The sequence below is a fragment of the Sceloporus occidentalis genome, unplaced genomic scaffold, assembly GCF_023333645.1.
Source record: "Sceloporus occidentalis isolate IW3139 unplaced genomic scaffold, rSceOcc1.0.p SCAF_5, whole genome shotgun sequence".
NCBI lineage: Eukaryota > Metazoa > Chordata > Lepidosauria > Squamata > Phrynosomatidae > Sceloporus > Sceloporus occidentalis.
In genome coordinates, this window is record NW_028316985.1 from 14062697 (window position 1) to 14089170 (window position 26474).

The 26474-nt window shown below is 39.8% G+C and overlaps 1 protein-coding gene across 28 annotated transcripts in view; it reads right to left on the reverse strand.

The window, feature by feature from the left end:
* Positions 1-26474, reverse strand: part of PLEKHA5 (pleckstrin homology domain containing A5) — a 217881-nt gene that overhangs the window by 86132 nt on the left and 105275 nt on the right. For 26 of the 28 annotated variants that reach the window (XM_089527648.1, XM_089527647.1, XM_089527649.1 and 23 more), the window contains 2 exons: positions 6444-6527; positions 3165-3285 (listed from right to left, as the gene is read on the reverse strand). In XM_089527648.1, the coding sequence (XP_089383774.1) occupies positions 3165-3285; positions 6444-6527 (205 nt within the window). Of the gene's footprint in view, positions 1-3164; positions 3286-6443; positions 6528-7625; positions 7645-26474 lie in introns of those variants that run through there. The other 2 variants (XM_089527657.1, XM_089527645.1) reach the window with 2 other exon arrangements.

A 26474-nucleotide genomic window follows, 5' to 3' on the forward strand; every position in this document is an offset into this window, starting at 1 on the left:
TTTCTAGGTCCCCCGATTCCAGGAAGGACCGCAACTGGCATATCAGCCGAAGCTGATAACAAGTGCTCCTGGCCGTCACATCTATCTGGATTGACAAATGAAGTGACGAGTCCAGGAGCACCCCCAAGCTGCAAACATAGTCCTTTAGGGGAAGTGTGACCACATCTAGAACTGGCTGACATATTTCCAATTTTGGATTGGGGGTACCTATAGCAAGTACTTCTGTCTTATCAAGATTCAGCTTGAGTCTGTTTTTCCTCATCCAGTCCATTACTGCCCTAAGACATTCATTCAGAGGAGAGATGCCATCCTTAGTTGCTGAGACATAGAGAAATATATTTGGGTGTTATCAGTGTACTGATAGCGCCCCGCCCCAATATCTACGGATGATCTCACCCAGTGGCTTCATGTAAATGTTGAACAGCATTGGAGACAGGATGGCACCCTGGGAGACACCAGACTTTAGCTCCTTTTTAGAATAGCAATTGTCTCCAAGCAACACCATCTGGAATCTGCCTGAGAGATAGGAATGGAACTACTGCAGTGCAGTGCCCCAAATTCCTAAATATCTCAAGTGTTCCAGAAGGATATCGTGGTCAATGGTACTGAAGGCCGCTGAGAGGTCCAAGAGCACCAACAAGGTCACATTTCCCCTTTCAATGCCCAGACGCAGATCATCGACTTCGGCAACCATGGCAGTCTCCACTCTGTATCCTGTCCTAAAACTGGTTTCAAATGGATCTAGGTTGGTCAATCAAAATGCACAAAATACACCATGCAACTTTTGAAGCACCACTGGCTTCTATGTGAGGAAAACGTGTTAAAAAATCATACAGGAAAAGAAAGATGATGATGGTTCCAGGCCTACATTCTGTATCAGATGCTATTTCTTTCCTAGTTTAATTGGTCTGGAGAGCAATTCTCTGCTTGGCCATGTGGGGACCAGGGACAAAGGGCAATAAAAGACAGGTAATAATAATGTTGCTCTGAGGCATTTAGGGGATAAAATGTCACCAAATAATTTTGTTTACCAGGGGGGGAATCTTCCTTCCTAGTTTTTTTCTACAAGGACCACTATTCTGAGGTCTGAAAAGGAATGTCCAGGAAAACCAGCTTTTTGGGGATTCCCTTTCCTAAAGTCTGATTTATGTCCATTTATCCTCTGGTGCAGGGACTAGCTTGTTTGCCCAGTAGAGTGCTCTGAAGGGCATTGCTGACAGTCTGGCATAAATCACATTAGAGGATGAACGAATGAAAGTCCCTCTAATATTGTAGGTGATGACATTTCCTGAACAGATGTGTAGGCTGAATTGGCATCTGGGTGTGTGCCAAGGCTTTGTACCCATGTAGGGATGCCATAACCCGGTGGCCGCCGGGAAAAACCCGCTTTCGGGGGCCCCTCCTGGTCACGGAACGGTTTGGCCCTCAGCCATGCCTTGGTCCTGGTTTGGGGCCCGCTCCTGCGGCCATTGCCGCTGCCGCTAATGCGGCCGGCCACGGCGCCAACCCACCTCCTCCTGCTCTTCCTGGAGTGGTGGGGGACCATGGGCAGCGCCAACCCACCGCCTCCTCCAGCTCCGCCTTCCTCCTCCTCCTCAGCAGCAGTCGCGCCACTGCCGCCGCGCCTTCTGCGCCAAGGCCAGGGCTTTCCTGCCCGTGCGCGCAGGGGGCTCTCAAGCAGGAGCTCATCCCCTGCTTTGGCCAGCCAGCCAATGGCCGGCTGGCCAAAGGGGACGGGCTCCTCGGCGCGCGCTGCCCGGGCCTCAGCAGGGGTCAGCGGCAGCGCGCGCGCCTGTCCCACTTCCTTCCTTCCGCGCGCGCCTGCCCCGCTTCCTTCCCCCCCGCGCGCGCGCCTTTCTTCTCACTGCGCACGCGCGCCTGCCCTGTTTTTCTCCGCGCACGCCAGCGCCAGCCTGATAAAAAGGAGGAGGAGGAGGGGGAGCAGATGGAGGGGGGAGCAGCAGGAGGAGGAGGAGGAAGGAGCCGGAGGAAGGGTTCCTTGAAGGGCAGAATAGGAGCGGAGGAAGAGGAGGAGGAGGAGGAAAGCTGAGTCAGTGGCCATTAGGTCTGCCTTGGTTTTTTAAATTATTTTTTAAAAATATAAAATACTTATTTTATTTTATTTTATTAATTTTTATTATTTCTTGGTTTTATTTTATTAATTTTTTATTATTTCTTGGTATTATTTATTAATTTTGTATTATTTCTTGTTTTTATTTTATTAATTTTTATTATTTCTTGGTTTTATGTTATTAATTTTTATTATTTCTTGGTTTTATGTTATTAATTTTTATTATTTCTTGGTTTTATTTTATTAATTTTTTATTATTTCGTGTTTTTTATTTTATTAATTTTTTATTATTTCTTGGTTTTATTTTATTAATTTTAATATTGCTTTTTTTCTCATTATTTTTATTATTAATTATATACACCCCCGTCTTGATTTTTATTTATTTTTTCATTATTTTTATTTTTAAATATATACACCCCTGTCTTGATTTTTATTTTTTTGTCTAGGAATAATGCCAAAATGTCCTCCATTTTGATCATGCCTTAGAAACATGCATTTAGAAACATGCGTTTGGAGGCTTTCAGTAGGTGAGTAAAGGCCTGCCACCAAGAGTCCTTGAAAGGGCAGTATTATTATGCAGAACAGGTTGTAGTTCATTGATGATACATCTGAATGGTATCCCTGGGCATTCCATCTCAGACCTCAGAACAGCAGTTCCATAGGCAGACTTCTATAGAGGTCTGTCCATGGACTTCCTACTATACACCATGAATATGAGGAAGCAGGCTCAAGTCTATGAAAGCTCATGCTAACAACTTTTCTCTTTCAATTTGGCTCAAGGGTGCTACAAGATTCTGTTGCATACTATTTTTTTAAATCATTTACTGATATACATATTTTCCTTTGGAAAGCAACTTGAGAAGGTTTTTACTCTTAAAAGTGGCAGGTATATTAATGATGACAGAGATGACAAGGATCCTGATAATAACAACATCAACATCACCACCAACAACACAGAGCTAGTGCCTTCACATTTGGAAATGAGATGACTTGCATCAAACTGTCGATGTAATTCTTTTTCAGTGCCATACTGCACTGACTAGCTGAATAATTTTGTATTAATAAATAATGCATACTAGATATAACAACTCACTCTGCCCAGAGGACTCACTGGATGCGCAGCATAATCTGATGTCAAATTATAGTGTGCAGCTTCACTTATCATGTTTACTGGCCGGTCTTTCTTTTCTTCAGATGTCATAGTTGCTGCAGTCCTGGAAATAGAATATGCAATAAAGCTAGAACCTGCTGTTTATGCAAACTACTATGAAAAAGTATCCCTAGCTGTTCTTTAATAAATGCTGGATATGCTTACTTGTTCAATTTCCCAGCAAGCAACTTAGGGCAAAAACAAAAGTGCAATTAAAAGCAAACATCTAGAAGAATTTTCCTAGCAGATTTCAACGTATCACATGAAAGATCTCTCACAATGCTTTCCTTCCATTCAACCGCCACCCCTCTTCCTCAGGCCTGGTGGTGCTGGAAAAAATTAAGTGCTTGATGGTGTGTATAAATCTGATGAGTACACTCTTCTGGAACATTCTGTAAGCAAGTGTTACAGGCAAATCCAGATTAGCAGAACAAATGTAAGGTGCTTGCATTCAAATGGGAAGAAAGCATATGTAAACAAGTTATGGGCTGATTCCTGGTAGCAGTAAGACTCAGGAATGAAGTCAGGCATACCTACAGCAATCAAGAGCTTGACAAGACTCCCATTTTCCCTGAAGTCTTTGAATGGAGAACTTATGTACTTCTACTTTTCCTTTAGACAGAGAAAGCCGGTAGGTGATATTGTCAGAACCACACTACTATGCTTCCTTCCAAGATGTTAATCCTTTGGACTGATAGCAAATTTATCATAGCCAGATAAGGAGATGGAGGAACTGAAAGAAAAAACTGGAAAGTTGATAGTGAAATTTTTGATAGAAGTTAAGTGCATCAGGGAGGATGCTGAACATGTAAAAACTAAAGATAAATCAAGCTAGGGGAATAGACCTGGGTGAAATGAAAATGAACGCATGAGTATGAGGGATATAACCTCCAACAGGAAGAACAAGAATTGGTACATGAGAGGAATGACCAGGAAGAAACCTATTGCTTCAGATATCTGGATAACTGGACAGTGAATTTCTGGCATCCATAAGGGCAGGTTGTGCCATCAACAAGAGCTGAACAGAGGATGAACTGGTACAAGCATATATTTTCATATGACATGAGGCATGGGATCATCTGGATGCTCTCTTTAATCTCCATGGTCAGGATGATATTTAAGAAAGATTACAAAGGAATGCTGTAGTGAACACCAAGAATTTTCACACGGCGGTACTCATTTTAGCAATTAAATATCTTTGCTTACCCCAGTAGAGCAGTATGTTATGTATGCAGTAAATTTGTATTTGTATCAAGTATTCGTATTTGTATCTAAATTTTTCAGACATTAAAGCCTGTCCAGACAGTATATTTTTGTTTTGTTTTGCCATTTATACCCTTTTTCATTGGAACTTTGAGATAATGGTAAGGACATCAGCAACCACAAGAAGAAATCTGCTGAATCAGACTAAAGGCCTTTGTATAAAGTGCAACATTCTGTCCTCATAACGGCCAACTAGATCACCTCCATCTTGCTAATGCACTCCAGCAACCAGTATTGAGATGAATATTGCCAATGACACTAACCAGAGTTCCCTTTATAGTCATCATGGCTAATAGACACTGACAGCTTTAATCTCCATGAATTAATATAAACCCCCAAAGTTTTAAAGTCATCACCACATCTGCAAACACAGTGCAGTAAGAATAGATTGCCTATGACCACGTATTTATTTAAAGGGCTAATGAAAGTCCAACTTTGATAAATGGATAGAGGAGAGAATCAAATGCTGCAAGAGACAATGAATAATGTTTCCCATACCATGTTCTCATGCATTATTGCATCTCATTAAATTTGGTTCAACTTGTACACAGAAAATATTATATGATGAGTAGGAACAGAAGTAGAAGTGAACATAGGAAGAAAGAATATCAACACTCTAAGATATGAGAACAACACCATACTACTAGCAGAAGACATCACCGAGCTAGAACAGCTACTAAGAAAGAGCAAGGAATAAAGTGCAAAGGCTTGCTGCTGAACATAAAGAAAACAAAAATGATGGCCACGGAGGATCTACACAAATTCAATCTAGACAATAAAGAAACTGAAACAGTAAAATAGTTCCTGTACCTTGGATCAAACATTGATCAGAATGGGGACTGGAGTCTAGAAACCAGATGAAGACTAGGAATGGGGAGGGCAGCTATGGAAGAAGTAGAAAAGATCCTAAAGTGTAAAGATATACAACTGAGCACAAAAGTTACAATTGTACAAGTCATGTATTCCCTATTGCTATGCATGGATGTGAGAGCTGGACAGTTAATAAAGCAGATAAGAAGGAAATCAATTCATTTGAGTGTTGAGGATACTATGGAGAGACAAAAAGACAAACAAATGAGTCCCAGAACACATCAAGCTGCAAATTTCCCTGGATGCCAAGATGTACTTTGGCCACATCATGAAAAGCCACAACACACTAGAAAAGACAATAATGCTAGGGAAGGCAGAATGCAGTAGAAAAAGAGGAAGAGCATGTGCTAGATGTAATGACTCTATTAAGGAGGTCACAGGTATGAATTTACAGGACTTAAGCAGAGCAGTGGAGGATAGGGCTTCTTGGAGATGTCTCATCAATAGGGTTGAGATGAGTCAGGATTAACTTGAAGGTGGTAAACAACAACAAATCTGCTTTGCTTGTTCTCTGCGCAAACATAATGAGACAAAATAAACCTATACCTAAAATTCTTATCCACCAATGTTTATGTGAAAATTGCTTGCTTTGTGTTAGCACACAGGATAGTATAACATAAACCCCAAAAGAAAAGAGAATATGAAATAAGAATAAGACCAATTTGGGCACATGTTCCTGTGAGGTAATCTCAATTTTAAAAAGCTTGTGTGCCACTTTTAACAGTCAAGTTCATGTAAAGCTTTTAGTAGAAATGCAAATGATAGGTGAAATGTGTAAATAAAGCAATTTTTGCTGGATTTACAAACTATGCAACTGTCTTCTAAAATGTGTATACTGTATATGTATGCGTGCAGACTGGCTCCTGAAGGTCAGGCAATCAAGAAACCTTCCTTCCAGTTTTTGTTATGAGATCATACTGCTATGCAATTTAAAAATGTGAACTAACTTATATAAGGGCAGTTTTTACTACATGAAATATTTGACAGAAGTCAGATAATACTTCGTCAACTGCATGGTCAAGTGACATGGCCAATGTTAATATGAATAGCTATAGAATCCTGTAATTATTGAGCAAAATAATAACTTACTGTTCATTCACAACAAAAATGCAGTTGTCCTGTGATGGCTGCCCAGTAACTGGATGCTTGCAAGTCACTTTTCGTTCATTATGACTGTGAGGAAATAGAGGGGAAAAACATAAGCCCACAAGTTCTTTTCTATACATAACTACAAGGTGCAGGAGGCAACAAGAAGCCAAATTAATCACAGTTTTAATTAGTGCCTACGTGCAGCTTCTCACAGGATACAGTAACACCAACTAATGATTCTTAAAGCAGGATATTTTAAACTCCAGTGTTGAGCAATCCTTTAAAGCTTAGCATAAAACATTTGTTCTGAACAATCATTCTATCCACACTAAGCCTGGTTATCCTGCTAGAATGTTTTTTAAAAGCAGCAGGCAAATGTATTAGGTCAAGGCTGAGTATAGACATCAGTGTGAGGCACTGGCTATCAACACAAATTTTGACTAGTGGTACTCTAGGCAACATGTAAAGGAAGAAAGAAAAACATGTAAGTGATATGACAACTCAGTACACATACCTGGTCTGTCATGGAATCTATTAACTTCTTTGTGAATACATTCTTTACATAGATTTGATAAATCACTTCTTATATACATATGTACTAGGAGTATACACAAGAAAGTGCATGTGTGTGTTTTCAAAGGAGAAACCTCCAGTAATGTAAAAGTCATGAAGTTGTTCTTGTACAGTTGTTAAGGAAGTGCATCAACTGGATGACCTGATTCAAGCCTAGGTTTAGCAAAGACAGAGGCCAATTTCTCCCTTTTAAAATGTTAATAAAATATCATTTTAAAAATGCTTAAAACAAAGCTGCCTTTTATTTCAGATGATAAACACACATCACAAAAACTCAACCTAACAGTAAAAATTTGCTGAAGTTCTGTACTGTTGAACATGATGCTTTAAAAGAGTGTTACCAACTTTTCTTCCATATTGTTCAGCAATATACAGTAGTGGCAAAAATGAAATCCTGCATTTGATATGCTGCTCACCCCAAGAGTCTTAACTTCAGCAAGATAATCCTAACAATTCCACGGTTAGTACTTTTGTTAAAACTCTTAGATCTTAATCACTTTGCAATTTCACACAGCCATGCTCTAATCGTAAGTCCCCTTCCACACAAAAAACTACAGTACAAAATTAAAAGCTTTGTTTCTCAGCAAGAAGCATGATAAATACACCCACACTAACTGAAGACAGATGAACATTCTGAGCCCTCTCTCTTATCAAGCAAAGCAACATTTTGTGATTTTAAAGGACTTGCTTCTACCTACTGTGATACACAAAAAATTGAAATGAACAAGCCCTAAAATATTAAACTTGACTAAACAAGAATAATTGTAATTGTTTATCCAGGAAATAAAGGAGAGATTAATGTCTATCACAGTTTCTTTCAGTAAACTGCTTCTATAGCCTGGGTGAATTCATTTTGTCTAAATCCAAGAGACAAAACAAAATACAATCCACTGTTGGATTAAAATAACCAGCTAACACTAGGGGTATATGTCTTACTTTCTCACTGATGATACAAGTTAGTTGAGCTGGGTATTGGAGTTGTTAAGGGAGGGGTGGGTAAACGGAAGCTCTGGGACAAAATGAAGCCCCCATCTCCAGCCCTGGCTGCTTTTGAAGGCCTTGATCAGTTCAGATTCCTTGGATCACTCTTTTTCTGCCTAACCCCAAAAGATGAACTGCCTATCATGAAAACCCCACTGAGATATAATTCACCTTTTAAATAGGTTCACATCCCCACTCCCAAACTGTTCAACATTAAAAAGTATGATCTTGCTAGAAAATTGGATTTCCTGCAATTTCTGTTTTTGTTTTGTCATTCTGAGAGTCTATATGGCATTCAAGAGGGCCCATGACAGAAAATTAGCCCTTAGTCCTACCACAGGTTCCCATTTCTGTACAAGAGAATACAAATGCTTTTTGAACATATGTTTCATATATTGACTTTTATTTTTATTAATCTCAGAATGCTAAAATCTTATTCCTTGAGAATCCCAGTGTGCCGCCAAGAAATAGGGAAGTATATTATTTCTGTACATCACTGCCTTCTTTTTTCAAGGATACTTTCTGCCTTCTTTTTTTCTAATGGAACTTCATTTTCGATGACTTCACTTTCTTGGATGCAATCTCTTAAAGGCCATGTGTCAGCAGTATTCCAGCAACCAATGGAACCACTCCTTTTCTTTTTGTGTCTCTTCTTCTTGTGTCCCCTCTCTTTTGAGAATCTCCCCTCTCTCTTTCGGGCCAAGTAAATTCCCTTCTCAGGTGAACCTGAGTAATGTGGAGTGTTTTTGTTTGTCTTCCCCAATTGTTCATGAAAGACTATTTCTAATTTTCTCTCTGGCAGAGGTGTCAGATGTTGCTATGCAGATTTGTAATAGGCAACCCAGCAAAAGTTTACAGATCAAGACGTGAGCCTCCCACCACTGCAAAATGTAGAAATGTGCCAGTAGAAGTACAAAAGGCTATATATTTGGCCTGAATTTTGGCATTTTTAAATTAAAAGAACTATACTTTCTAAATGTTTCCTTTGTAACAAGAGACACACTCCTATGCTTTTCTATCATGCCCCCTCCCCCGCCATTTCTGACAGCTTTGCATACAGATGAAATGGCGGCAGGGAAGGGGCATGATAAGAAAAAGCATCTGTAACAGGAGAACAATGTATATACTCCTGTAAGAAAACTGTTGGTAAGAGATTGTGAATTTATGATTAGAGAAAATAGTTTGCTTGTTTGGTTACATCTGACAGTACCATTTGAAAAGGGAGGAATGTAGGGTAGAATGGAACAGAAGACAACAAAAACTGATTGATTGCTTAGTTGCTATGGACATTTTCAAGACGAGAAATATAAATGTTTAATATACAGTCGGCCCTTCTTATACATGGATTTTTAATACACGGATCCAAGTATCCATGGTTTGAAAATGTAAAATATATATATATATAAATTTCAAAAATCAAACCTTGATTTTGCATTTTTTAAAAGGGACATCATTTTACTATGTCACTATATTTAATGGGACTTGAGCTTACACAGATTGTGTTATCCATGGGGATCTTGGAACCAAACCCCAGTGTATAACAAAGGTCCACTGTACAGTGTGCCCTTGCCATACATGGGGGATCTGTTCTGGACCCTCCCTCCCCGCATAAGGCAAATTTCACGTATGTTGGAGTCCCACTGATTTCAATGGCAGCCTGCTCCCACCATTATACATTTATGATCATTACAGAAGTCAGAGTATATAATGCCCACATTCCTTCCTCATAATGGAAGAAAACTATTTGTTTGTAGTTAGAATAGTTTGTACACTAGCAAAATCAATATTAACAAATATTAACACCTTGTACCAATGATCCACAAATAATGTCACTGTATGGCTACAGAGGGATGATTTTCACTAATTAAAATTACCATTCCTTTTTACATTTTAATACATTTAGGTTCCACTTGCACAATGACATAGAACTATAACTCCCTATTTTGTTATGCTGCTAGGCTAGCCTGGCAGTTGTTAAACTGTACACTGCAGACCCCTGGGCACCACAATGCTCTCAAAGGAGATCCATGAAGGAAAGAAAGGAAGACTCCCTAGATTCTAGGTAACTACATTCTGAACAGATAGCAAGAGCCTAAGCACACTCCCAGCTCTGCTGTGTGGTGTCAATGACAGGGTATGCCAGTTTGCATACCAAGTGACTGGATGAGGGTGTAGCAGAGTGACAGGTGAAGTCCATGATGATAAGCCTGCACTGGCAATTAGGCCAGGTGGTTATGATAGTCACTTAGCAGAGTATAACTGCTTTGGGAATCTGCTTGGATTTTTGAGAGTGTATTGCTCTCCATGCTGGCCAGGAGCCTGTTGTTTTCCATGTTGCTGGGAAGTATGTTTTTTTCTCCTTGCTAGGGAGTTGTAGTACTGCTAGCATGCAGGAAGTTATGCTATGCTGATTTATTTTTGCAGTGTGTGTATTTGTACTTAGCCACATTGCTATATTTTTTGCTTTGTTTATTTTGTTCTACACTCTGCTGAGTAAAGCTCTATTTTTGTTGACATTCTGCTATGACTCTGCTGTGATCTTTTTCAACACACCCCAACAGTCAATGGCCTTGGCTCCCTATCTTGGTTGCTGGGAAGCAAACCAATTAACAAAGATGCCAGGAGCCTGCTCCCCCCCCCCCCCCAGCACTCTCACAGCTCCTCTCTGCTGGTGTTCTAGTCTCAGGACGCATGCAACATTTAAATAGCATACCTCCAAAGATACCCGAAGCAGTTTTATTTTGGTCTGTCTGTATGGAGCCTATATCACACTGGCTCGCCTTCTCATTAATTAACTAATTACAATTAACAAGTAATATTAGGCTGTGGTTTGGCACTCAGAAATTGTTATTGTTATTGTTACTGGAATTATTCCAATAAAAATATAATAGGAGTGTGCACTTACTTATTTCTCTCTACTGTCTAAATCTGAAGACCCATAATTAACAACTTTACAGAAATATTTGATCCACTTTAGGCTCTTAAAACGTGAGTTAGGTCTTTGTGGTCCACAGCAACAAACAATATTTTTTTTTTTTTAAAAAAGGGGGGGTTGGTAAAGAAAAGGTTAAGAATCACTGGTCTAGGCAGTTGTCTCTGAAGCTTGCTAGGGAAAAAAATTGGGAAACTTTCTCAAGCAGTTAGTTTATTTGCTGAACTGCTATCTGATTCTATGGTCTACTGCAGAGCACATAATTTTAGTACATTCTCTTGCAGGTTAATTAATTATACCTGCTTGGAATTTTTACTCACTTTTGATTGTCTTCTTTCAAGTAGTAAGCATTGATTTTTTGATATTCTTTTAATTAATAGCTGCCAGTATGTTACCTAGGAAGACATCTATTCTCTGGAATAAATAGTTAATCAACTAACACTATTAGATCTCTTACACTAGATTTTATTTTTAAAATACAGAGTTAGATAAAAACAGAAATGTACTTTAATATCTTGTGTTACCAGCATTCCTTTCTTTGCTCTGTTTACTGTACTTTGTTTACTGTATTTTGCCCTCAAATCAGTCTCGACTCATGGCGACTCTACTGATGAGACATCTCCAAGACATTCTATTCTCCACTGCTTTGCTTAATTCCTGCAAACCCATACCTGGGACCTGCTTAAGAGTGTCCAACATGCAGCCTTCCTCTCTTTCTATTTCCTTTCACCTTTCCTGGCATTATTTTTTCCCCAATGAGTCCTCCCTTCTCATGATGTGTCCAAAGTATGACAGCCTCAGTTTTGTCATCTTGGCTTCCAGGGAGATTTCTGGCTTGATCTATTCTAGGACCTATTTGTTTGTCCTTCTGGCTGTCCACAGGATCCTCAACACCTTCTCCAGCACCATGTCTCAAATGAATTGATTTTCTTCCTATCTTCTTTCTTACCTGTCTAGCTCTCACATCTATACATGGTAGCAGGAAATACGATGGCTTGTATGATTCTAATTTTTGTGCTCAATTGTATATCTTTGCATTTGGGGATCATTTCTACTTCTTTCATAGCTGTCCTTCCCATTCTTAACCTTCTTCTGATTTCGTGGCTGCAGTCCCTGTTCCTATCAATGTTTGATACAAGGTATGAGAATTCTTTTACTATTTCTATTTCCTCATTGTTTAGGTTGAACTTGTGAAGGTCCTCGGTGGTCATTATTTTTGTTTTCTTTACGTTCAACAGTAGGCCTGCCTTTGCACTTTCTTCCTTGATCTTCCTTAGTAGATGTTCCAGGTCTGTGAGGTTTTCTGCTAGTACTATGGTGTCATCTGCATACCTTCGGTTGATATTCCTTCTTCCTGTTTTCACTGCTTCTTCTGTGTCCAGGCCTGCTTTACTTATAATATGTTCTGCATATAAGTTGAACAGATAGGGCGAAAGGATACAGTCTTGTCTTACCCCTTTGCCCACTGGGAACCATTCTGTTTCTCTGTGTTCTGTTCTGACAGTAGCCTCTATCCTGAGTATCGTACTACATATGAGTATATCACAGTATCAACTTTTTAAAAATAAAGGGTGAGCCGAAATTCCTTTAGGTTTTTCATTGGTATGCAAGGCTAATCCTCTTTTCAAAACCATATGTAACCCATATACACATTCCCATCACACACACACACACAAATGGACAAGAAACCTTCAAAATTGGGCACAGTTGGCTGAGACACATTTTCACCAGAAACGAAGGCCTGTTACAGACTGCCAAAATAAAGCTGCTTCGGGTCTCTTTGGAGGTATGCTGTTTAAATGATGCATGCATCCTGAGAATCCAGAAGCTGCACCAAAGCTGCACTCCAGTGCTTAGGAATGGAGTGTGGCTTTGGCGCGACCTCCGGACTCTTAGGACCCATGCATCATTTAAATAGTATACCTCCAAAGAGACCCGAAGCAGCTTTATTTTGGCAGTCTGTAACAGGCCTGAGACAGCACACATTCTAAATCCTCTTACTTGTAGGCTCTTAGTTACAAAGCTGCAGACTCAATATTACATTTCAGCACAAGGCACTGGAGTCCAAAGTCTTTCTAACTGCATCTTGGTAAAAGTGACTGGGTACACTTAACAGAAACATCTGACTTTAATTTTTTATATCTGTGATCAGACATAACTGTGTTCTTACAACTCCTGACAAGAAAGTTTTGTCTATGCTGGACAGCTGGACATTCTCCTCTCATCTGACAGTTGCTTGTGAAATAGAGGAGAGGACCTAATATGCGGAGTTAAGCTACTTGGAAGCTGAACCTGAAAATCTGTGTGCAGGCCTTCTGGATCAAACCAAAGGTCCACTTTATTCAGGACCTTACAACTGCTATTCAGAGGCAGACTGCCTCTGAAAAACGGAAGCTCATAATAGTTAACAGTTACTGATATACTTACTAGATTGTTCTAGAACATTTCAAATCCAAATTCGCTAGAGGCTATAATCTCATCCTGTTCTGCAGATAATTATGGTTATTAAGTAGTATTTTCTTATGCCTATGCTGTATCAACTGCCCTCAACAATGGTTTCCGTTACTGAGAACATTGAGAAATGCAAGGTACTACACAAAGGCAGGCAAAAAATGAAATGAACAGACTGACAACTGTACAGGTTATTGACAACAGCACAGGTGAAATGGATCTAGGAGTCTTATTAGACTGCAAGCTGAACACCAGTGATGTAGCAGCTAAAAAACATCAATGTGATCCTAGGCTTCATCAATAGGAGTAGTGTCTAGATCAGGGGAAGTAGTAGTGTCATTCTATTCTGCTTTGGTCAGACCTCATATGAAATATTCTGTCCAGTTCTGGGCACTCTGGTTCAGGAGGGATAGGAGAAGCTCAGACTCATAGTTTAAGGGCAACAGTCATCTGCAAAGTAGAGGGTTGACTGCAGTTATGGCTGTAGCAAAGGGGCCAAGTTTTCCTGGTTATATTTATACTTTGAAACTAGCCTCAAGCCTAGACTTTCTCCATAATGCCTCTTCCTCATTGTTTTCAGCCTTCCACTTGTCCAGAGTCTACGTGTTATATTCACAATACTACCTTTTCTGGAGCTTCGTAAATCATTGCAGCCTATGCAGCCCATGCTGACCTCTAGCAATTTGTTATCAAAATATAGCTGGTTTATGAGGATATCAGGGCACTTACAACGTCTTTTGGGGATGTGATGATTGTGTATTTCTGCATGGCATGAAGTTGGGCTGGACGGCCCTTGCAGTCACTTCACTGTTTATGATTCCATGATTCTTTGAGAAATAAACTTCTTCCTATCTTCATAGCCCTGTCTCATCAAAGTAGGTAATGTGTTTTATTTTACAGGGCAGAATGGTCTGTTCGAGGGGCTATCCAGTTTAAGTACAGTTTAAAGATGAGGAATTACAGGAAGTGAAAGCAGGGCCTTGAGATTGCCCATCTAAAGTTAGCATCTGAAAGTAGGCTAAACAGGCACACCAGTCACCCAGTTTCTATCTTCCCTGTGCTGTGAAACTTCTGAATTATGGAAATTATTTGTGAAATTTAATCTTTGCATATAAATAATGTTCTCATTTTACAAGTGCATTTTCTCTTTTCCAGTGATGCATACATTAACACCACCTTATGCATACACTGGCATTATCTGTACAGCCCTTTATTTATTTATTTATTTATTTATTTATTTATTTATTTATGGTATGTATACCCTCCCCTTCAGCCCTGTTTCTTGATATATACAGTTATATAATGCTGGAAAAGAGAAAAAAGTATGCACAATGCCAGCATCTTCCATTTGCTTATCTCCTGTAAGCCTACTTTAAATTTTAATGAATTCTACACTACTGTACCAAGTTTAATTCATTAAACAGACAACATTCATTATTGAATTTTTAATTCATCTTAAAATTTTAATTTATATTATTTTTAAATTACCTTAAATTAAAATATCTTAAAACATTTATTATTATTCCAAATAACACAAAGGCATTTGCTTTACTGCTTTAACAGTAATTTAATATATGATGAAACGGGTAGACCTTTAATTTTTTGCAAATGCATGAGGAAACATGAGCCCTAAAATTACAGGGAGAACACAATCAAGCCTGTCCAACTAAACTTCAAAATAAAGAATTTTCCATTCCTAAAGAGCAAAAAGTCAGCAATATTTTTGTTATCTTTGTGCTATGATTTATTTACTTTTCAGTAAGGAAAATATAATACATTAAAGTTAGTAAAATATTGCATGACTGTGGAGGAAAATGTATTAAAAGCATAATCCTATTTGTAACTAGAAAGGATGTGGTCTGTGGCTATACATGCTCCTGCCATTTTCCAAAAAATGTCATTCTTAATTGCATGCATAAGCCCTTTTGTACATCCAAACATATAAACTTTCCCCTCAATTAATCTGTTTAAGAGAACTGTTTGAAAGCTTTGTACAGAAAAGATTTTCCTGGAACCCAGATGACTATACAGCTTTACGATCAGAATACTTAACTAGAAAGGGAACAAAAGAATATTATAGTGAACACCAAGTAATTGAATTCTCACACAAAGGTATTCATTTTAACTGTTAAACATCAGGTTTGAAATCCGCATTAATCATCTCTCCTGCTCCCACACAATTTGATATGCAATCATGATCACACTTTTTTAGTTTGCTGGAAAGATCTGAGGATAATCTAAGGGGGTGGGAGTTTGCCACTAGATCTAGATTGGGCGTGTTTTGTCACACAAGGAATCAGTTTGCCTAATGTTAACTCCTGAAGTTAAGAAAGACATTTGGGGCAGCCTAATCTTTAGAAAAATAAGTGTTGGCACATCAGGAAGTAGAATTAAATGCCCAGGTGTCAACACTTTTTTTTCCTGATGTGTAATGTGTCACCCAGGTTTCTCATATTTCAAAAAGTACCATGAAAGTACACTGTGGCCCGTTACAAACGTCCCCAGGATGTACAAAATCGCGGCGCCCTATACACATAGGGGCCGCCATTACGACATCACGAATGCATCGCCTCCAAATGCATAGAGCGCCCTTTCCGCGGAGCTAGAAGGAGCTCCAAAACGGAGCTCTTTCCACGATTTGTGTCGCCAGAGCAGCCTTTAGACGGCTGCACCAGCGACGCAAGGGAGAAAGGGGCCGAGTGGCCCCTTTCTCCTCCTCCCCGCCGCCGTCGAGTGTCCTTGGGACATGAAGCCTCAAGGACACCCCTTTCCAGGCCGCGAGGAAGCGGCCTTTTGCCGCTTCCCTGCATCGTGGAAAGCAGTGGATTGGGGCCTCAGAGGCTGCGGTTCTGGCAGCTGAGGCCCTGATCCGGCAGGGAAAGGAGCGCCTACAGGCCGCCCCAAAGGGGCGGTTTGTAACGCGCCTATGTATATCTTAAGCCCTCCATCCTGAGTCAGCACATGCATAAATTAAAGCAATGTGTGTGGGGAGTGAGTTAGAAAAGAAGGAGAGGGACATGCAGTAACAAGGAAATCTCTCCAGCTCAGGTAGGCCACATACAAACAGAACACCAACAATCAGCTGTTCAAAGGCTGCATATACATTTTTAGCACTGTCTCTTTCCCAAATAGAGTTTTTGAACATTGGGAACGATCCAACTGGATGCTTCCATTGACATAAACTCCTTCTGCCAGTTGAAGGACCCAATTCATTCCAATTCATTGGGCTTTCATGGAGACAGCATCTTTCTTTTTTTTTTCTTTTCCTACTTGCAGACCAAACAAAAAAACCCACCTTGGCTCTTCCTCTATTTGGAGACTGTAGAGGAAGGATCGCATAGGCCCGTTCCGCACGGGCGTAAAGTGTGTCCTGGGGATGTACTAGGGTTAGGGAAAGTGCGTGCCTTATGCACGCACCTAACCCTAGTACGTCCCCAGGAAGTACAAAATGGCGGCGCCCTATACACATGGGCGCCGCCATGACTACTTCACGACTGCACCGCCTCCAAATGGGGCGGCGTGGAAGTGACGTAGTGGGGCCGTGCAAGGGCACTGGGGTTCCCTTTCCGCGGCCCCGGAAGGAGCTCCGTTTCAGAGCTCCTTCCACAATTTGTGTCGCTGGCACAGCCTCTACACAACTGCGCCAGCGACACAAATGAGAAAGGGGCCGAATGGCCCCTTTCTCCACGTCCCTGCCGCTGTTGGATGTCCTTGGGGCATGAAGCCCCAAGGACACCCCTTTCCAGGCCGCGGGGAAGTGGCCTTTTGCTGCTTCCCCACAGCTTGGAAAGCGGCGGATCGGGGCCTCAGAGGCTGCCGTTGTGGCAGTTGAGGCCCTGATCTGGTGGGGAAAGGGCCAGTTACAGGCCGCCCCAAACGGGCGGTCTGTAACGCGCCATAGATTCCTTTCCTTCTTACTGGGCTTTTGCAGTTTGTCTCAAGAATCAGCAAAGGAGAAGTGTATGCATAATATATTTGGCTAGTAAGGAAACAAATCTGGCATTTATCCTGGATAAGCTATCCTAGCAGATAGCTCACAAGTTTAGCTGATTGCTGTGTGATTCATTTAACATAGAGCACTTGCAATATCTGCTTGCATTACAACAGGCCGTGAGACCTAAGATATTCTTCATGAACATACAAATGGTATTTCTTCTATTGGTACTTCTTCATATAGACTCAAAAATATTTTTTTGTAACACACATGTTAATCTATTAATCAAATTCAAAGTTACGCTTACTGGTCTCATAGTTGCAGAAAGGACATTATGATAGCATTGAGAGTTTAAGTCATGTTAAGGTAACCAGTATCAGTAGCCTTAATTGCAAGGACTTCAGTCAATACAGAGGACTAAATACTATTCTTACTCCAATCCAAAGTAGACCCATTGACTCAACAATAACATGGTATGTCCACATTTATACTAGCAATACGATTCAGGCACAAAGACACTAGTTTTCTCTTCGGGATTTATCTGTATGTCTATGAGCAATATTATTCTATTACTGAACCTTCCAGAATATAAACTGAGAACTCCACACATTTTCATCTACAGTTATAATGAGATCTGCTACTTCTAAACTTTCACTGAAAGGCACATAATAAGGAAACCAGCATCACCAGCTTTCTAACTTCTGGGAGATTTCCTTGACAGGTATGACATTTTTTATTTACATAACTGAGAATGCTGAAGAGAAAAAAAATGATGACTCAAGAAAAGAAAAGAAAGACTATGACAGACATAGCATATGCAGACAGATACTCAATGATGATTAATGGCTTGTCATTCCAATGGAGATACTTCAGATTTGCAGTTCCCCAAACAGTTTTTTTGGTAAACATTGAAAATCTCTGGTGATCATTTGGATCACAATTTTCTGAAGAGTCAAACAACAATTTTGTTCAATCCAAAAAAATAAAAATGCAATAAACCATACTAAATTGTATTAAAACAAGCCAAATATTATAGCTCTTAACCCCATCTTTCCCCAATGGGCACAAATGAAATGTACTGGAATTATTCCCTAAATGCTCCACATTTTACAACTGCCACAGTTCCATATTTCATGCTCATACAACACACATTTCAAAATCATAAATGCCCTGCTGCCAAGTAATTTAAACATGTGTAAAACATGGGTACACACAGATAATCCTAACTTGTTGTGGTCCCCTGTAGCATGTGTGTGTATAAAGAAACTCTTATTCCTCTACTACAGTTTAAAATGGCTCTTAAAAATCATGTTGGGGCATAGGATTAACTGTTGCTTCAATGTAGGACAACTTTTTAAACCTAAAAGATCCAGTTTCAAGAAGAATATACTGTACAATCAAACCTTCCACGGGTTTAATGTTCACAGATTTAATTATTTGAGAGTTTCCATCAATAATTAAATGGGATGTATTTTCTTCTAGACTAGACCACTTCTGCCTTTACGACGAATGAGCAGAAGTACTTTTAAGGCCCTACTGTGGCACGTGTGCTCTTTTCTTTCAAAGGCAAAAGGGGCAGCTGCTGTTCTTCCAAAGAGGCAGGAGAGCCCATCAGCCATCAATTTCTGCTCTTGGAAGAAGTGAGGAGAAATGCCTTTCCCTTGTCATTACTCCTTCCAAAGGCAGAAGTGGGTGGCTAGTGGGTTCCCTGATCTCTAGGGAACACACCTTTCCTTTCTCCTCGCTTATTCTAAAGGCAAAAGGGCAGCTGATGTGCTCCCCAGAGGCAGAGCCTGCCAGCCACTGGTTTCTGCCTTTAGGAGGAGTGAGAAGCACTTTTCTGTTCTCCTTGCTTACTCCAAAGATGGGGAAGGAGATGTGGGAGCCCACCAGCCATCACCTTCTGGAATGAAGAAGCACAACTTGAAGGTGCTTGTGCTCATTTGTTCCAAAGGGACTGGCTGGCCTTAAACATTAAGCATTAAGGTGTGTGTGTGGGGGGGGGGGGGGGTTCATAGTTCTGCCAGTTCCTTCCTCTGAAATATAACCTACAACACCTGGTATTGATTGGCAGTCTCCCATCCAAGTACACCAGGGCTGAGCCTGCTTAGCTTTCAAGATCAGACAGGATCTAGTGCCAAGTTCTACATTACTCCAAACTTGAAAAATAAAATCAACTCTTTCCTCATTCTCAGGATGAAGGCTAGGGATAAAAATAGTTGAAATCATGTAAGAGAAAGCATCTGGCTCTTACGCAAATCACTCCACTCACCAAACGAAATCCTCCCACACTGGAAGGAATATAGAGCAGCTTTTTAGTAATATTAACACTACTGAACAGTTCAATTTGGAAGAGTTAAAGGTATTTAAGTAGGTTGGCAAGAGGCTTAAATCCAAGCTTTATTACAGTAACTCATTTTAGACTATTTAAGGTGTGCACTGCAGTTCTAGACACACACAGACTTTTTTCTAAATATAAAATGTAGATAACAGTATATTTTAACTCAAAATCTCTTTGAGTGGAGTTTGCCAAATGCTTGAAAATTTCCTTGCAGACTCATTGTCCAGACTCATACTCTCTGCGTGAGCAGGATGTTAGTCACACAAAGTCACATTTTCTCAGCTTAACTAAAAATGTTGCAGTTTTATTCATTTACAAGATAGGAGTTAACATGTTTTTGATAAATAACTTTCAGGAAAAGCATACAAAGTACTAGCATTGTAGTGACGTCTGTTCTGCCTAGTTTAGCTGAAGGCCTTAGTTTTCACCTATGAAAACTGGGCCCCATATCAAAACTGCTGATGCCTCATAGTGCTTCAGAATCAAGCACACTTCCATTATCATCTATGGAACAAATGTGAACAAAAAAGTCACATTTGGTGACTGCCCTCCAACAGGTTCCATTAGAGACTTTTCCGGTCTTTTTTGGTAGGAAAAGCCCAGGGTTCGCATGGCTTGACGCTCAAGGCGACAACTGATTCCAGATGTTTTCCAAGTAAAGTACCCAAATGCTGTTCCTGATGAGGCAGCTGTACCCCATACAAAACAGAAGACATAATTAAATTTAATGCTCTATGATGTTCTCTACAGACAATCCAAGTGACTGAATGTGAAGAGTTAAGCATGACAGACATAAATTCCCAAAGCACAATTGTTTCTGCTTTTGTACTGACAACCCCAAATTAATTTTTGTTTTCTATAACATGCTGCATAGTTGATTTACACCCAAGTGTGAATTCACTGTTCAAGTTTGTTTACAGACTGTCTGCTTACTGGCAGAAAAAAAGAACTGAGCTTCATTTGTTGGGGATAGATAGAAGCAGGAGTGAGTGAAGGCTACTAAGATAAGAGCACTATAACATAATTTGTTTAAAGACCATAGCACAAGTATAAATGATCACAACACAGGTTTAATGGGTTTCTGTTAACAAAAGACAGAGAACATGTTCAGCTAAACCAGGCATTCTATCATACCTAAGTGGACAGAATTGTTTTATAGCTTATGTAATATAAAGTACAGCACTGTAAGCTAATTTGGCTAATGCCCTACTACTAAAATAGTAACTGCTTAAATGGAAAAGTCTATATACATCATATTGGTTTTAGCAGAATTTATAACTAACTTCATGATGTCTGCTTACCATAATTCATAATCTTACATTCTATCTTGATTCAACTAGGACATCTGTACACTTAACAAAGATGATAGGATATGATATATCTCAACTGAGAGTGACAAATACTGGATACATTTTAGACATAAGAAAGCAGGATCACTCCCAACATACAGACATGCATCTCTGAAGCACAGCACCAAAACCCAATCCCCCCTCTCAACCAGTGGAACGATGGATATTTAGAACTGGAAAGATATTTCTACCACAGGATCATTTTTTTTAGTCCCTGTTGAGAGCATAACTCATAAACCCAGCAACTATGGTTCATTTGAACCAGCTTAAAAAACAGAATAGAATCATAGAGTTGGAAGAGACCGCAAGGGCCATCCAGTCCAACCCCCTGCCATGCAGGAAATCCAATCAAAGCATCCCCAATAGATGGCCATCTAGCCTCTGCTTAAAGACCTCCAAGGAAGAAGACTCCACTACACTCCGAGGGAGTGTGTTCCACTGTCGAACAGCCCTTACTGTCAGGAAATAGTAATGGTGTTTGTGCGTGGTGATGGGATTTTGATGGTTAAATCAGAAAAACAATATGGGGTAAAGAAAGGAATTTAAAACAAAAATACTATGGCAAAACCTCAAATACAAGCATCCCATAGGAGAGGACAATTAAAGCAGTATCAAATCACATTAATTCTACTGTGTGGCAACAGCCCAGATTAGAAATTGGAAATTACTCTGATTCATTCAGGTGTTTCAAAGGACTGATCAAAGAAAGCTGGCTTATCACACAAAGACCAATTAGGTCAACAAAGGTCACTCATTTTTATGAAAAGGTCACTTTTCATGAAACCCTTAAACTAGAAATTTATCCTAAAAGTTTGCTTCAGATTTACAAGGTCTATCTAGTTTTGAGGCTTACTTCATAACATTACTGAAACCTTCAATGGCTTCATTGCAGTAAATCAATATTTTATTCCTCATGCAAAATACACAAGGAGATCACTCCCCTCCAAGATAAAATAAACAACAAAACAGTTGAGATTAAGCAAGCCATCTACACCAGTAATGTTAAATAAATACATCTAGAAATATTAGGCATCCTCCTTCCTCACCTTTTTCCTTAGTGAGCTGAAAGTGAAAAAGATTTTACTGTGTCTGCTACAAGAAACTTTTGTTTTGTCATTCTGTGATTTTAAATCTGCACATAGTCATAGCTCTCCACATCTGTAAACATTTAACTATGTAATTCTAAGCCTACTATTTTGAAATAGGAATCTATCCAAATGCATTTACCAGAATGGAAGCCACACTGTAGATAGCAATTACAGAATTCATTACTCTGCAAAATATATGCATACAGGGAGAAGCAGACTATGGCGGATTACAGACCGCCGAAATGTGGCGGTCTGCCGCCGCCGCCAGTTGCTGAGTCTGGGAACCGCAGCAGCCAAACGGCGCGGTTCCTGGACGCAGCAAAGAAGGAGCGCGAAAATCGCACTCCTTCTTGCTCCCCGGAAGAGATGCCGCGAGGCGCTAGCTGCGCACTCGCGGCCTCACTTCCGGGGCGCGATGTGCTGATGCAGAGCGTCCGCTACGTCAATATGGCGGCGGCCGTGTGGAACGGCCGCCGCCATTTGTTATGGACTCTGTCTGTAATAGGAGTAGGGGCGTCTGGAAGAGACGTCCCTTATGGCGGTGTGTAACACGCCTATGTTCCACTTTTTCTCCAAGTCTCAATACATTCAGTATATTTCCAAAAGCTTACAAAATATTGCCATTAGCATAAAAAATTAAAAATTCTCTTTAGCTATTAAAATGTAAGAGAATAGCATCATTTAAATTAATGTTATTTAAAGCACTGATTAAATCTCAAGGGGGAAATGATTTTAAAAACTGATATAAATAAAAAACCCAATTGTTTATTCCAGTGGTTTTCAATTTAGGGTCTTCTATATGTTTTGGATGTCAACTTCCAGAACCCTGCTGCCCACAGCCTCTGGGAGTGAAGGTCCAAAACTTTTGTAGGACCAGGGGTTGAGAATTACTGGTTTAATCCATTTGGTCTAGAAAATCAAATGTGTACTTTCTCCTCTTCCTCACTTGTCAATTTCCTCTTCTATTTCTAGGATATTTCAATTTAGCTATGTCATTGCAACCACACAATTACCATTAGCGGTTAGTCTTCAAACCATGGTTTCAAAGCTATAATTTGAGGCTAGTCCAATTTGGAAATCACAACAAATTGTATGTTGAGCAAGATGATAATGGAAGAGGGTAATGGAATAAGTGCATTTCTAGCACTAGAATTCATGGGGATGAATCTTGAGTTGTGTATTCAAGTAGATTCATTGAAATAATTTAGCTCCTCACAACTAATTTAAGTTCCAATGAGTTCTGTAATTCTACTCTAAGTATGACTATGGCCTGTTACAGACTGCCAAAATAAAGCTGCTTCGGGTCTCTTTGGAGGTATGCTATTTAAATGATGCGTGGGGTCCTAAGAGTCCGGAGGTCGCGCCAAAGCCACACTCCATTCCTAAGCACTGGAGGGCAGCTTTGGTGCAGCTTCTGGATTCTTAGGATGCATGTATCATTTAAACAGCATACCTCCAAAGAGACCCAAAGCAGCGTTATTTTGGCAGTCTGTAACAGGCCTATGTTTGAATCCAGCCCATGTTCTGGAAGTTCATTTGAATCCAGCCATTACTAAATTATTTAAACAGAGGGTCACAGGTGTAGGGTGAGTGTAGGCAAGGATTGGGAAGCCTAGCTGTTGTTGGATTTCAACTCTTGTCAGTACAACCAGCATGGCCAATGGTAAGGGTTGATGATGAGAACTGTGGTACAACATCATCCAAAGGTAAATATTTTCCCTCTACATTTGCCCTGAATTCAAATTTCATTACCAGACATTTTTCTTCCAAAAAGCTGAAACTTTTATTTAAATTCTGATTAAAATCTAATTTTTAACTTAAGCTGTTGTATTCAACATTCCTTACTGAAGGGACTACCAAATTCCTAGAGGGAAAAGGGCTTTCTCTCTAATAAAATATATTTATTCTAAACTTGGCAACTTAGAGGGGGGGGGGGGAACATTTCACAGACAAGTTTAAAGTTTAAAGTAGTAATTATTAAAATTCAGGACTGTTGCATTCATTTAAATGTGCCCACTGTTGGCACTACTTCTGAAACCAATCCTACCCTAAACCTCAATGTAGTTATTTAGCAAGTTCTTTAATAAGGCAGGGACAGTCTCATTGTATACTGACGGGACTGATCTAAATTGAATATGGTGTGGCAACAGCAGTACAACAGAATTTCCTTTTCTTCCTCATCTTCAGCCTTTTGAATGGTTGAAAAACTAGCTCCTAGGTTTTCTCAGACCCCACAAAGCATTTTGGGCATGCATGGGAAGGGACAGCAATGGGAAGGAAATCTCACTCTCCTCGTGCTTCAGGGGTCAGCAATTCTGTCAGCAGAAGTTCAGCATTGGATCTTGTCCATTTCATAAAAAGGGATGCCACTTAACATGGCTGGTTTAATGATATGCAGTCCGTTACTAAGTGGGCAGTACAGGATATATATAAAATAACATGATAGCCTCAGTAAGCAATGAAATAATGTTAGCCTTATGATTTAATGGCTCTTTTCCTGGGATGGGGAACATATGGCCCTCCAGCTGTAATTGGGATTCAATTTTCATCAGCCCTAGCCAACATAGCCAGTGGTAACATATGAAAGAAGCTGCATTCAACTAGTACCTGAATGACCAGCCTGCATCTCTGAATCTCACCAGCTCTCTTGCTTTTGTACTGGTTTTACCAAATAAGGCCCTGAGTTATCTGCCTCAGAATTTTGCCCTAAATGCAACACTACACCTAGATTATAGCTGGCCGTGTCATTACTGTGCAAGACCTCTTAAAATATACTGAGAAATTATTGTGTGAGCTGAAACTTGAATGTTGAAGATGATCATACTGTTAACAGTAAACACTGGCATACTTGAAAACCCACACTGTGAAATGCTCAAGTAGTATTAACAACCATCCTAGTGGGACCAGACCACAAGATTTAAACTAGTTAACGATAAATGAGAAAGAAAAACATTGGATGTATTTAGAATAGGATGATGGGTGATATATAAATGTGTCCATTACATTTCCCCCCATCAAAATGTAGAAAAATACTGTGTTTTAAGCAAATGCTAATGTAAGTGGCATGTGTGATTACTGCATATGTAGACAGCTTCATAGCTACAGTTTAAAACAGCATATGGTAGAGTTTATACTGTTGTCCATATTCAGAAGCAGTAATCCTTAAAGCATGTGCTTCTTTTAAATTAAAATGCTCACTGCAGATATTGGTTTCAGTGGTCCCAAACCACCAATCTGGAACTGTAGCCTTTGGTTTTTCAGTATGAGGATACTACTTCCATTCCCAAGGAATATATGCTACATACTCACTCACACACACACACAAACATTAAATCTTATAATTGTATTTTTTTTTTTTTTGCATATTTACACCTCTATTTAATTCTTCTCTATCAGAGAGCTCTGGTGCCATAACAAACTACAAATTCCAGGAATCCATAGCGTGGAGCCATGATAGTTAAAGTGGTGTCAAACTGCATTACTTCTGCAGCGTGGCAGCAGCCTAACTTTGTAGTACTGTATATACTCATGTATAAGTATAGAAATTTTCATCAAAAAATTGACCCCAAAAACCTGAGTTGCCTTTTCCACAGGTCAATGTAAGTACTGTCCATCAACTCTTATTTTTTAAACGGGAATCATTCCCTTGGTGAAAGGCAACAGTGTAATCTGTCCTCAAAGCAGTGACCCCCTATACTCTCTCATCAATCAAGTCTTTTGGATGAGCACAGAGTTATGCCTGCTGGAATTTTTTAAGTTCTTTGGCATTGTTTTCTTTTGCTTCATCCTTTAGATCCTTTGTTAGATGCCCCTAAATTTTGCCCTAACTTATCCACAGGGCATATAAAAATCCCACTTTTGGCCTCAAACCTACCCTAGTTTTATACATGAGATACACTTATAGTCGTGTATATATGGTAACTGTTTTCAATGATTTATTACAAGTCATATGCTGCCCTTCTTTGAAACAACTTCATTAAAGGTGCAGCTATCCCATTCATTATCCAAACAAAAATCCTGTGAGATAGATTAAACCAGGAGTTATTCAGAATGCATCCACACCGCAGAATTAAGGCAGTTTGACAACACACCAACTGTCAAGGTGCCATCCTAGAATCTGGTGAGGTATTCAGCTTGGTCAAAGACCAAACTACAAATCCCAGGATTCTGTAGGATAGCAATAGCAGTTAAAGTAGTGTCAAACTGCTTTATTTCTGCAGTGTGGATACACACTCAGTGAGCTCTATGAGTATTATTGTAGTTATTGTGGGCTTTCTAGTAGCTTCTGGCTTATGGCAACCCTATCACAGGGGTAGTTAAAAAAAAAATTTTAAATCTAGAACTGCTCACTGTAGGCAGCACTGTTGTATCTGAGGATAGCT